Genomic DNA, 10,859 nt, shown 5'->3' on the forward strand with positions numbered 1-10,859 from the left:
TTTGTGGCGGCATCCAGTGACCCAGATTTGGGCCGCCATCCTTAACGTTGCTATTAGGGGCTACGGAGGAAAGTCATGTGGCTTCAAACAGAAGCGATTGACACGTCTCCGGACCGAATTCGCCGGCTATCTCCAATCAAACCAGTCGTATGGTCTCTTTGGCATGATCCTGCGCAAACCATGTGTCAACAACCTCAAGCTGCGTGAAGTGGATTATACCAAGACGCTGGAAAATCTTTGATTCATCGTCGACGGCACGCAGGACCAAGCAGATGTGAAGCCCACCGCCAATGAAGCCTGTCTTCAAGCAGTACACTCGAGAGTTGACAGGCACATAATCCGGGCTTCCGGAGCGTTGAATGTTGCAGTCAAATGTGATGCGCCCGGCCCCGGATGCTGAATGGCTAAAGCCGATGCTCCTCGGCTTGCCGGGCTCCTCCACCCACTCCAGCATTCCCTCGGCAAGATATCCCCTCACCGTCAGCTCGGCCGAAGTGATTGGTCCGTACTCATCCGGCCCGGCAAGCTCAACTCGGAAATCCAAAACCTCCAGGTCGTTCCTTGCTCTTCTAAACGAGCTAAATGTTTGCACCCACCCCGTAACTGAGGCCCAGGACCATGTCGGCCCGCAGTAGGTATTGGGCCGAGGAAGCAGATATCCCTCGTTAATACCCCAGATGAGATCATGTATTAGGGTGTGTTCCCAGAGCCCTGCAACGTATCGACCTAGCGTCGCGGCGTGGGCAGCTCCATACTGTCGTGCGATACCAGCTAGAGCGGGAAGCCGATCCGATTGATAGGACAGGCGTAGCCTTGAGTATGTGTTTACAGTTTGGTGCCAGTAACTGCGAATCTTAGATACGTCGGATTCCACTAGGCTCTGGTCGTAATCTCGTTTATCGAAGAAGAATTCCCGAGCCCCACACTCGCAGAGAGAGAAGTGGTTAGAACACATAAAACTGAGCTCGTAGCGCGAGAAGTGAACCACACGCGGAGAGAGAATTCGCTCTTGGAAGACCCATCCGCGAGTGAAAAGGGGAAAGTCGTTGTCATATTCGCTGATGGGGTTGGTCCGATACTTGATGTGCCTCGAGTGAGTCCGAATAAATAGCACGGGGAGACTGGAGTCATACGGCAGGATTGAAACTGAAGGAACTGTTCGAAAGAGCCCGTCGTCACTGTCTGTCGAGCTTGTCGCTGAAATGGTTATGTGCGAACCCGCGTAGACGTCGCACATCTTTGCGGCCTGGGCTTTCCAATCATCCGCATCATCCTGAATTATGCATAAGGAATCGATCCAGAGGTACTTAAGCCCTAGATAGAGGGTAACCATAATTGCCTCCTGGAAAGTTTTGGGTAATTTGTCCCACGGCAATTCATGAAGATGTTGACTGATTGTGGTCTTCAGTGTTCGACAGTGGACAGTCGATGGGCCCCAACGATGACTGAGGCATGCGTACGGTGCCTGCACTTCAGCGCCATCGTTCTGCAGGAGACGAACGAAGAAGCTACCACTTGGTGTCTGAGACAGCTTCAGGATTCGATCAGGCAAAGTCCTCGGTGCCGCTCGGTCTCGCTTGCAGTAGCGGTGAGAGAGATCACACTCTGTCAGCCACTGCTTTAGGTTCGCGAGGGAAGCAGTCGATCCGGTATGTCCTAGCTCCGCGGCCCTTGAGACCTTTCGGCATGCTGGGTGGTGTTTGCCTCATATCAAGTTTGACGTTAGAAATTGTTTCTTGAGAGGACGGAGCGAAGACCCACTAGATGATCGGCCAGTGTACGCCACCACCAGAGATATAGTTTCCGTCTGACATGTGAAATTACCCCGATCTACTAAGAGCTCAATTTGGACACTGGGGCTATGGGACGGGCGGTCTCCGACGAGCCAGTAAATCTGGCAGCGCCCGTCCTCGCACCGTTCATCCAACGCCAGCCCTCGCCGCGCGATCTCGTCCTTACTCGCCTGCCAAATGGCGGAGCATCCATTGCAGCCTCGATCAATCGAAGCTAGCAGTGCTTTTAGCTTTGTCCTCAATTCAATAATGGAAGCTCTGTAGAGATCTTTGGGGAGCTGGACTAGAGTGTCGAGGGGCACGTCGCAGGTCCAGGTGGTATCGTGTGGCATGCGGCGCCAATCCATGCGAGGTTCGTCGAGGAATGGAGTGCCTGGAGGTAAGCCGCAGTAGCACAGCCCACACCGCCTCGGCTCCTTCGAAGCGGTAGTTCCCATCTCGTAAACAATGCTCCGAGGGTGGGGAAAATAAGGAAGGGCCGTCGCGAGGCAGCCGAGGAGAAGAGAGAACTAACGCGGAGTTCGAGTTGCACCAAATTAGATGCGCACCAAGACGCGCATGGAGTACGCGTCCGAAGATGGGAGGGGCAGCGTAAAGGATAGGTATATAGTACCTGGTGATCAACCTATCAATTGATGCCTATGGCTGCTGTTGCCGCCGACAATAGTGGCAGATTCCGCACGATTTAGCGGCAATAATAGCGACTTTTCTATTTTAAGAGTAATACGTATATCTCTGTTCAGACCCGGTGTTAGTTGGGCGACGTCAAGAGATGCTGGACGTCTTCATCATTAATACATGTAGAAAATATGCTAAGTCTAGGGAGACCTGGCTGATTCACAAGTACGTTGCCTTCTCCTGACCTGAGTCTTGTCAAGCGGATAGCTAGGACGTCGGAATCTACCCGAATTGAATGTTGTACAGATGTATTCTAGGGACGAAAGCAGCCTCGGGATCAAAAGTCCAAATGTTATGAGGCTTGGTTCGATACTCGGCTATGGGAAGTCAAAAGGAGAGATTAGAGGTTAAAGAACAGAGTTTGAGAGTATGGCCTTCGATCACGAGAGTGAAGGGGGGGTTTGAGAACGGAGCGAACCGCAAAGGTCTAGCGGAACCCAGATGAGTCCATACATAAAAGCTAATCTATCTATCTCATTCCGTTTCCATTCCATTGCATCCTAACACATCGAGAACGCACAAAAACTCTTTCAATATCCCTTCCACCTCTACAAAAGCTCAGCCAAACTTGATACCGGAGTTCGGATCCCACGTCCCGGACGGTTGCTTCCCACCCGGCGTATTTCCCCTCACCGGCGCCGCCGAAGGCCCCCCGAATTTGATTGGCATATCCGGAGTCCACATGCCCTGCATGGGCGCCATCGGCCGGGGCTGCTGCGGCGAAACCGTCGAGCCGGCCCAGGATTGGATGGGAGCCTCGGGCGGTGGTTCCTGGACGGCGGAGGGGATCGGTATGGTGTTTTGTGGTTGCTGTTGTGGGACGGGTTGGTGGTGTTGCGGTTGTGTTTGTTGGGGGAAGTAGCTGGTTTCTGAGGTTGGGTATGTTGTGGTTGGGGGAGAGTGGACGGGGCTGCGGCTTATACTAAGAGTTGATAGGGGCGGAAGTGAGAGTTCCCTGGCTGCCGTCAGCGATTGCCCGAGGAAATGAGCGGATCTCAAGAAAAAAAGAAGACGAGGTATGTCGGGGGTTTACACTCACTCCTCTAGGCTTCTCGCCTCCATCCTCCGCTGATTCGCCCACACCCTCGCCTGATCCCTAAAAATCTGCCCAACAATCTTGCTAAGATCATTGTAAAACTTCCTCCCCACCTCCAGGTTGTTTATGATCTCCTTATACTTGAAATAAGCGTTCTCAAGCGTCTGAAGCCGCTGCTCCCTCAACTTCGTGCTCCCATCCCCCATCTTCTTCTGACTCTCAAACTCGCGATTCACTCGCGTCACCTCCGTCAACAACCTCTCCTGCTCCACCTTCTCCTTATCCACGGCCTCGAGTTCCGGCTCATAAAGTTTATCGAGGCGCTTCTCGAAGAAATCCTCAAAATGCGCCGGCACAATCGCCGTCGAGGGGTACGTTCTCTCCAACCTCGCCGCCTCTTTGAGGATATCCGGCCGGATATCGTCGGCGCGACACTTCTCCCTCAGCGCCTCGACCTTCTTCCTTCGCCGAGATTCAAGACGCAGCACGTCGTTGTACGCACCTCGCAGTCTTCCTATGACTGTTTTGAGGTTCTCGGGGATCGTGGCCTGCAGGCTCGACGGCACGTAGCTCATCAGATGCCTGTCGGGGCCCGCAAGGAGGGTCAGGGTTTCCGATACGGCGGCGAACTTTTCCCGCACGACGCCGTCGCTGCTCAGACTCGTGGCGAAATATCCTCCTATTTCGCGGACTTGCTCCCAGAGCCTGCTTCCCTGGGGATCCTCGGGACCGGGGGGACGGGTCCACCTATCCGTGCCGTATTTCAGGCGCAGGCGATTATCTTCCTCCTCCTCGGAGGCTAGGATCTCGAGACCCTCGTCGAATATGGCTTGATCGGCCGCTCGGAGCTTTTCTATGTCCGTGAAACTCTTGTTGATTCGGTTGATGGCGTCAGCTTGCCTTATCTCCTCGGCGTGTTGCGTGAGGCTGTGCGGGAGTCCCAAGGGTTTTTCCAACGCCTGTAGCGATCCGGGGAGACCTAGCGACGTGAGGACGGAGTGCACATCTTCAGTTAGAACCTCGAGGCTCTGGATGATGTTTTGATTGACTAGGCGATCTCTTCTTTCTTCGTAGATGGATGTCGCTTGGTGTACGGAGAATGGCACGAGGCGCGAGAACAGGGCGGGGCCGAATTCTGCCTGGTCGCCGAGATAATCGAGGGGCTTCGCTACCTGCGGCGGGGTCTTGGCAGCGGCCATGTTGGCGCGATCGAGGATCTTCAGTTCGGCTTTGGATGGCACGGCATCTATGGGGAGGAGGGGGGGAAAGGAGTTAGTACAATTCATGCATGGAGAGATGAGTGGGCGCATACTTAGGTATATCATGTCGTTGTCACGCTCTGCTCGCTTCAGATCCTCCTCAACCTTCTTCTTCAGATTCTGGAGGTCGTCGATGATCGTCTTGTTGAGATATCCCTTCTTCGTATCCTTTAGCCCATCAACAACACACTTAACCGAGTCCTTCAGCCTCGCTACCTCCTCCCCAAACTTCCCCCTCTCGAGACACTCCCGCGCAGCGCGATACTGCGCGGCAGCCGCAAAGTGATGATGTTTGGCGCTCATATGATGGATCCAAGCCGCGCTAATGGCGTCGCTTTTGACGGCGGCCTCCCCAGCAAGGTCATACAAATCCGAGACCCTAGCGGCCAGCTTCGCGATGCTCCCATCCCTGTATCCGTCCATAACGGCCTTGAGCCAGAAGCACTCCTGGCTCTGGGCGAGGAGCAGCTGCGTCAGGGACTCGAGGGTATGCGCGTCCATGTCCTCGGGTGGGTCGGACATCCTGAGCTCGGGGACAACCTCCTTGATCATGTGCTGCAGGACGCCGGCGGCGAGGGAGAAGTAGTTCGCGGCGGTCTTGAGGCCTTCGGTTGTGTTTCGGGGGGAGGATATGGCGAGTTGGGAGTAGAGGGCGGCGAGGTTGTAGAGGACGTTGAGGAGTTCGTATTTGAGGTTGTTGCGGACCATGGGGCGGTCGACGTTGTAGCCGAGGGAGGGATACCAGGTGAAGTCGGCGCCGATCTGGGGGAGCGCTAGAGGTTAATCCCGGTGATTCACGAGGAAAAGTATGGAATATTGAACATAGAGGGAGAGCAAAGGCGGCGCATACATCTATCGGGAACTTTCCGCCGATCCAGACCAGCTGGGCGGCGTAGGCCTGGAGCCTCTTGATTCCGCTCTGGTGCGGTTCGCGGACGTTAACAGCGTCGGTCCGGAGCGCATCGATGACCTCGAGGTCCTGGCGAAACATGTCCGGGTGCTGGTCATATTTTACACTGATATACTTCTTGATAGCTGTCGAGAGGGAGAGGTGCACGCCCTTTCGGAACGGGAGGGAGATGATGTTTGCCCTAGACAGGAGGTACGCGGTAAGCAGCAGGCTCTAAGTTAGTGGATGTTGGAAAGAAAATAGGAAACCGTGGGAGAGAACTGTAGACGTGGAGTGCGCGTATTACTTACGCCATCACGGAGGCTCTGTGGATTGCAGTTTTGTCGCAATGCTCAGTAGAGGGCAGGATGTGAAGGGTCGATTCGAGATGTTTGGAAGAATCCGGCATGATGAAGTCATCACGGTGATTTTCTTGGTGACCAAGGCAACCGTAGAGAAACCTCCAAGTACTTCATCTAAGTAAATAGCGGCAAAGGTACAACACCTCGACCAACTGAAGGCGGGGGCGGGGTTGTTCAAAGTTATTCAGGGTCGAGCCTGCTGTTGCTGGCCTGAGGCGAGTTATCAACTCCCTCTGGGCGACGTCATCAATTATTGACATTGCAGCCCAACGCGTCCAGAAGCTAGGAGCATTTGCGTATTGATGGCGTCGCATTTTAGGGGCTTCACTCCCAGGGCTCATCGGGTTCTAAGGTCCCTTATCAATTGAGTTTGGATCTAATTATCATGATTCTCCCTCTTTCCAAATGGTACGAAGTCTCACATTAATTTCGTTTCGTTTTCGGCAACACGTATCTCGTAAATCCAAGAAATGCAAACATAAAATCACACCACTACATGTTATCCATCATGGGTTAAAAACTTCCGACCGTCAAAGAATCCAAAATCCTAGTGATACGTCGGACCCTTCTGATCCCCCGTCCCCGGATATGGCACCGCTGGCTCCTGATAAGCCGGCAACTCATCGCCTCTAGCCGGCTCCGAAGCGGAAGGACCCGCCTCATCTGCCTTGTAGTATCCAACATGTTCATGCTGCACGGGAGGAGGAGCACCCGCAACTGCAGTGCTCGACCCAGCCTGAACTGGCGGGTTAGCGGGAGCAGCCACCGCCGGGGTAGCGACAGCTGGAGGTACGATGACTTCCTCGCCCTCCTCCTTCCGGGCCTCCGCCTTCTTCAGCGCATCTAACAGCACCGCGGTGGCCTTGGGCCAAAGATGCGGGCTCTCCTGCGGCACGAGACCCTCCGCGCGGAGGATATGTTCCGCAGTGACCCTTTGACCGTAGAAAGCATGATTGGCCTCCTTGCGCTCGGTAATGACGGTGCCATCGGCTTGGATGCCCGCCCAGAGGCCGCGTGACTTGATGTACGTGAAGACCGGGGCGAGAGACTTGAAGCTGCTAGCCGTTCGGCGGTGAGAAGAAGTTGGCCTCTCCTTACCGTCTGGTGTGAGTTTGGTCGGGTCTGTCGGCGCGCCGGGCGCGACTCCCGCTGCAGGTTGACCCTGCTGCGCGGGCTCTACGACAGTAGGGGGATGAGCTTCAGCAGCCACAGCCTCCGCAGGCTTCTCCTTTCCATAACCGCTATGCCCATCACCACCCTCATGACCACCCGACCCCGCGCCGATATCAGCCTTCCCACCGGCCCCAAACGGCCCAGCAGTAACCGCAACCGACGAACCCAAACTGACCCGCGTATGCATAAACGCCTCAAGAGCCTCCCGACTATTAATCACGCACACGCAATCGTAAATGTCCACGCCGGCCATGAACCCCGCTCCGAGTGTGTGCACCTGTATGGCCGACGGCGGGCTCCACGAGCCGTCGGGGAGACGCGCGATGAGGATGCCCGAGCCGGTGGCGGCGGAGAATTGGAAGCCAATGCGGGCGGTCGTGAAGATGGCGAGGCCGACGGCGCTGTGGAGGACTTTGCTGGGGATTCGAAGGATGGCTCGGTCGCGGGATCGGGATCTCTTCTTGTCCTTCTTGCTTTCGTCGTTGGGCGTTACTGGGCGCTGGCCTTCGCCGTGAGCTCCGTCCTCTAGTAGGCGAATCAGGTTAGTCTCTAAAAACTCTCTGCCTGCAGTAGGAAGGAAGACAAATAAATAAACAGTCCGGCGCAAAGCTTACTGCAGAAACTCGTAAGAATGGCTGCTGCCTTTTCGCACTCCTTGTCCATAGTACTAGGCAAGAAAGCCTGCGATCCCATCTTATTGGCAAACGCATTAATCGGTGCCGCTGCCTTCGCGCCGAGCGAGTGCATCTTGGCACTCCATGCCTTTGCCTTCGCATGCCTCTTTTCGTCGCTGGTCAACTCTGGCTCGGTGGGCGGAGCGTTGGAGGCGGCGCCGGCGGGATGGGAGCCGGGGTAGTTGGCGGGGTTGTAATCGGGGAGGGGCACCTCATCGGGATGTTGCTGCGGTGGCGGAGGGAACTGGGGCTGGGCTTGGCTCGCGGCTTGGGGTGTCCCGTACGAAGGTTGCTGCTGCGGTGGAGGGGGCCCAGGTGGAGGATTGTAGGATGCCTCGTGGGTGTATTGTGATTGAGCTGGTGGAGGACCGGGAGGCGGGGGTGGGAACTGGGCTTGGGCTAGGTCCGCGGTCTGGTGTGCCTCGTACGCAGGTTGCTGCTGTACAGGAGGAGGGCCGGCTGGAGGATTGTAGGATGCATCGTGAGTGTATTGAGATTGCGCCGGAGGAGGACCAGGAGGAGGGGGCGGGAAGTATTGCTGGTCGCCCTTGGGCTTGTCGCTTGGCGGGGCAGGGTTGTCGGTCATGATGTTTGCGGATCTGGAGTTCTGTGAGTTGGAGTTGGACACTCGAGGCGTTATTTTGATTATTTTGATAGAGGTGAATCGGAAAGAGTTTATACGATCTGATCGGATTGACTGATGGTCCCGAACTCGAGATGTTAAGTGTAGTGATGCTGGGCTGCCTCTTTTATGGGGATGTTGCGATATTATTGTGATCAATTGGTGCTTGAATGGGCTGATGTCATCGCTGGCGTCGTCACTTCCCAAACAGTCCGCGTCATGGGCATTCTACAGAAGTACTTAGGACGCAAGCTGCCTGCTCTTCATCTTCTTAAGGGTTCGCCACAACGCAAAGCCACATCATGACGTTGATAGGTTACGCATCGGGGATCCATGAACGAGCTTGCGATTAAGAGTTCGATGAGAATAAATTTAGAGCGACGCCGAGTCCTGGCGGACTGGTGGACTGTCGGGGGAGATGCGGTGGTGCAGCAATCAATGAGGGGAATATTAGAGACGCTGCATTGACAGTATTTCCAGGATTAATATCTCATCGCCCTACTAGGTGTGCTAATTTCATCTGAAATCCTACAGAGGGGAGTTGAAAACACGAACCGTCCCCGTAAGGAGGCGGCGTGGAAACAGTCTAGCTAACACTGGATCGTGGAGGAAACGGTATTAAAGAGGGAGGGGAGAGCTGGTGACCCCCCTCAGCCTCCGAGGTGACTCGCAGACCGTCGTGCGAAGTCTCGAGGGTGCTCGACCATGTTCCATGATGAAGCTTCATGACGAAGCAGCTGGTGGGAACTGTCTTCAAGATGGTCTTGATTCGATTTGCACCCCGTCCGTCGCTAATTTTTCTCTTTGGATGCTTTAATTGACACGATGCTTAGAGCGAGAATAACCACTTGGCGAGGCCGCCTCATATGCAGGGGCTGTCCTAATGTCATAGGAGGGCTATATCAATAAGGAATAGCCGTCTCTGTCCTGTCTTTACTTCTCCTGCTTTCAGAAGTTGGACTGGACATCGGCTAGCTCTGACTTGGAAAGGCGAATAGGATATCAGGAGTCTTCATACGACATCTTCTGGCTTCTTCTAGATCTTTGTATGGAGTAAGAGTTGAGGTCCTTGGTTTTGAGGCATTCTACTGAGGCGTAGGCCTGCCTGATCGGGGGGACGAAGCGGCATTCTTTCTACGGGTTGCCCAGGCCAGACATGGATTCGCCAGTAAAGTGGAGTGTTAACAGTGGAGAGGGAAGGGTGGCCTGGTACATCAAGGGCTGTATTGATAGAACGGAAACGCTGGTGATATAACATTGAACCTTTACTGGAATTAATACACGCGTGAATGATTCGGGGCTGTTGTGAGTGCATTCGAGGATATTGACTCACTTTTCTCTCCCTCCCCCTAGTTGGCATGTTTGCGGGCATCCTCAAGCCACGCGGCATTTTCATCTTCTCGTCCTTACCCTAACCACCAACCCATATCCGTTCTTACTTTCCCATATACCAAATTCATTCTCTCTCCGAAAAGTAACCTCCTCAGGCCTCACAGTCATGATGACAGCTTCCTCCAGCGGCAGCGTAGACCTCCTCCGCAACCCTTGAAATGGAGCAGGCTTCGGCGCTGGCTCAAGCGGATCGGGCGACTTGAACATGCTCCACCGGCTCTGCTTCGGCGGCTGCTTGGTAAGCACGGAAGGGCCGGGGACCGGAGCGACGGGCGGTGGGGAAGCCTGTCTCGGCGGGGGCGCCCTAGGCTGGAGATGCCTCGCGAGCCTCTTGGCCAACTCCTCGTCCTGCCACCAGAGCCAGTCGGGGGGTTTCCGGCCCCCGGTCAACCCGCCATCGAGATCCTCGCCCCATCGGCCCCAGTCATCGAATTCCTCTCGCGTCTGCCACGGATTCGACCTGTTCATCCCGGAGGTCTCCTCAGCGGCGGCGGTCACGAAGTCGCTGTTCGCCTGATCGAGTCGTAGTTTCTCGGCCGTCTCCTTATCGACCTCCACGCGGACCAGTTCGTGGATTTCCCCATCGGGTCTCGAGGTGCGCGCCGAGGCGTTGGCGTTGGCGAAGAGCCAGTCACCGGGAACCGCGGCGGCGGGCACGATTGTGAGTTCTGCTAGCGGGGGCAGGGAAGGGCGGGTTGCGAACTGGTGGAGCAAGTTTTCGATGTGGGGGATGAGGAGGGAGATGAGGGCCAGATCCGAGGCGGTGCGGGTTGTATGGTGGGCTTCTTGGGATTCGCGGATCAGGCGGGGGAGGTTCGTGAGGTGGGCGGCGAGATGGGATATTGGGTTTGGTTTTTCGCTGGTGAAGGTTTGGGGAGGGGGAAACTGTGATGTGGGCGGGGGACTGGGGACGGACTCGGAGTAGGGGGGCGGCGAGGAGCCGGGAGGTGATGTGGATTTGGACATGTTGGATTTAGACAT

The 10,859-nt window shown here is 55.5% G+C and overlaps 2 protein-coding genes and 2 pseudogenes across 2 annotated transcripts; all 4 read right to left on the minus strand.

Moving 5' to 3' along the window:
* Window positions 1-136: 136 nt before the first annotated feature.
* Window positions 137-1,333, minus strand: SAPIO_CDS1175 (annotated as a pseudogene; the record flags this gene model as incomplete).
* A 1,696-nt stretch (window positions 1,334-3,029) lies between these two features.
* SAPIO_CDS1176 (pH-response regulator protein palA/RIM20) lies at window positions 3,030-6,064 on the minus strand (the record flags this gene model as incomplete). The annotated part of the gene is made up of 5 exons (XM_016784515.1): window positions 3,030-3,333; window positions 3,511-4,753; window positions 4,820-5,528; window positions 5,617-5,857; window positions 5,967-6,064. 5 exons carry the CDS (start codon window positions 6,062-6,064, stop codon window positions 3,030-3,032), a joined length of 2,595 nt encoding a protein of 864 aa, XP_016646070.1.
* Window positions 6,065-6,564: 500 nt separating this feature from the next.
* SAPIO_CDS1177 (uncharacterized protein) lies at window positions 6,565-8,450 on the minus strand (the record flags this gene model as incomplete). The annotated part of the gene is made up of 2 exons (XM_016784516.1): window positions 6,565-7,715; window positions 7,805-8,450. The coding sequence occupies 2 exons, from the start codon at window positions 8,448-8,450 to the stop codon at window positions 6,565-6,567; spliced, it is 1,797 nt and encodes a 598-aa protein (XP_016646071.1).
* Window positions 8,451-9,878: 1,428 nt separating this feature from the next.
* On the minus strand, window positions 9,879-10,859 carry SAPIO_CDS1178 (annotated as a pseudogene; the record flags this gene model as incomplete).

Source organism: Scedosporium apiospermum (genome assembly GCF_000732125.1).
Source record: "Scedosporium apiospermum strain IHEM 14462 chromosome Unknown SEQ_SAPIO_0044, whole genome shotgun sequence".
In the NCBI taxonomy this organism is placed as follows: domain Eukaryota; kingdom Fungi; phylum Ascomycota; class Sordariomycetes; order Microascales; family Microascaceae; genus Scedosporium; species Scedosporium apiospermum.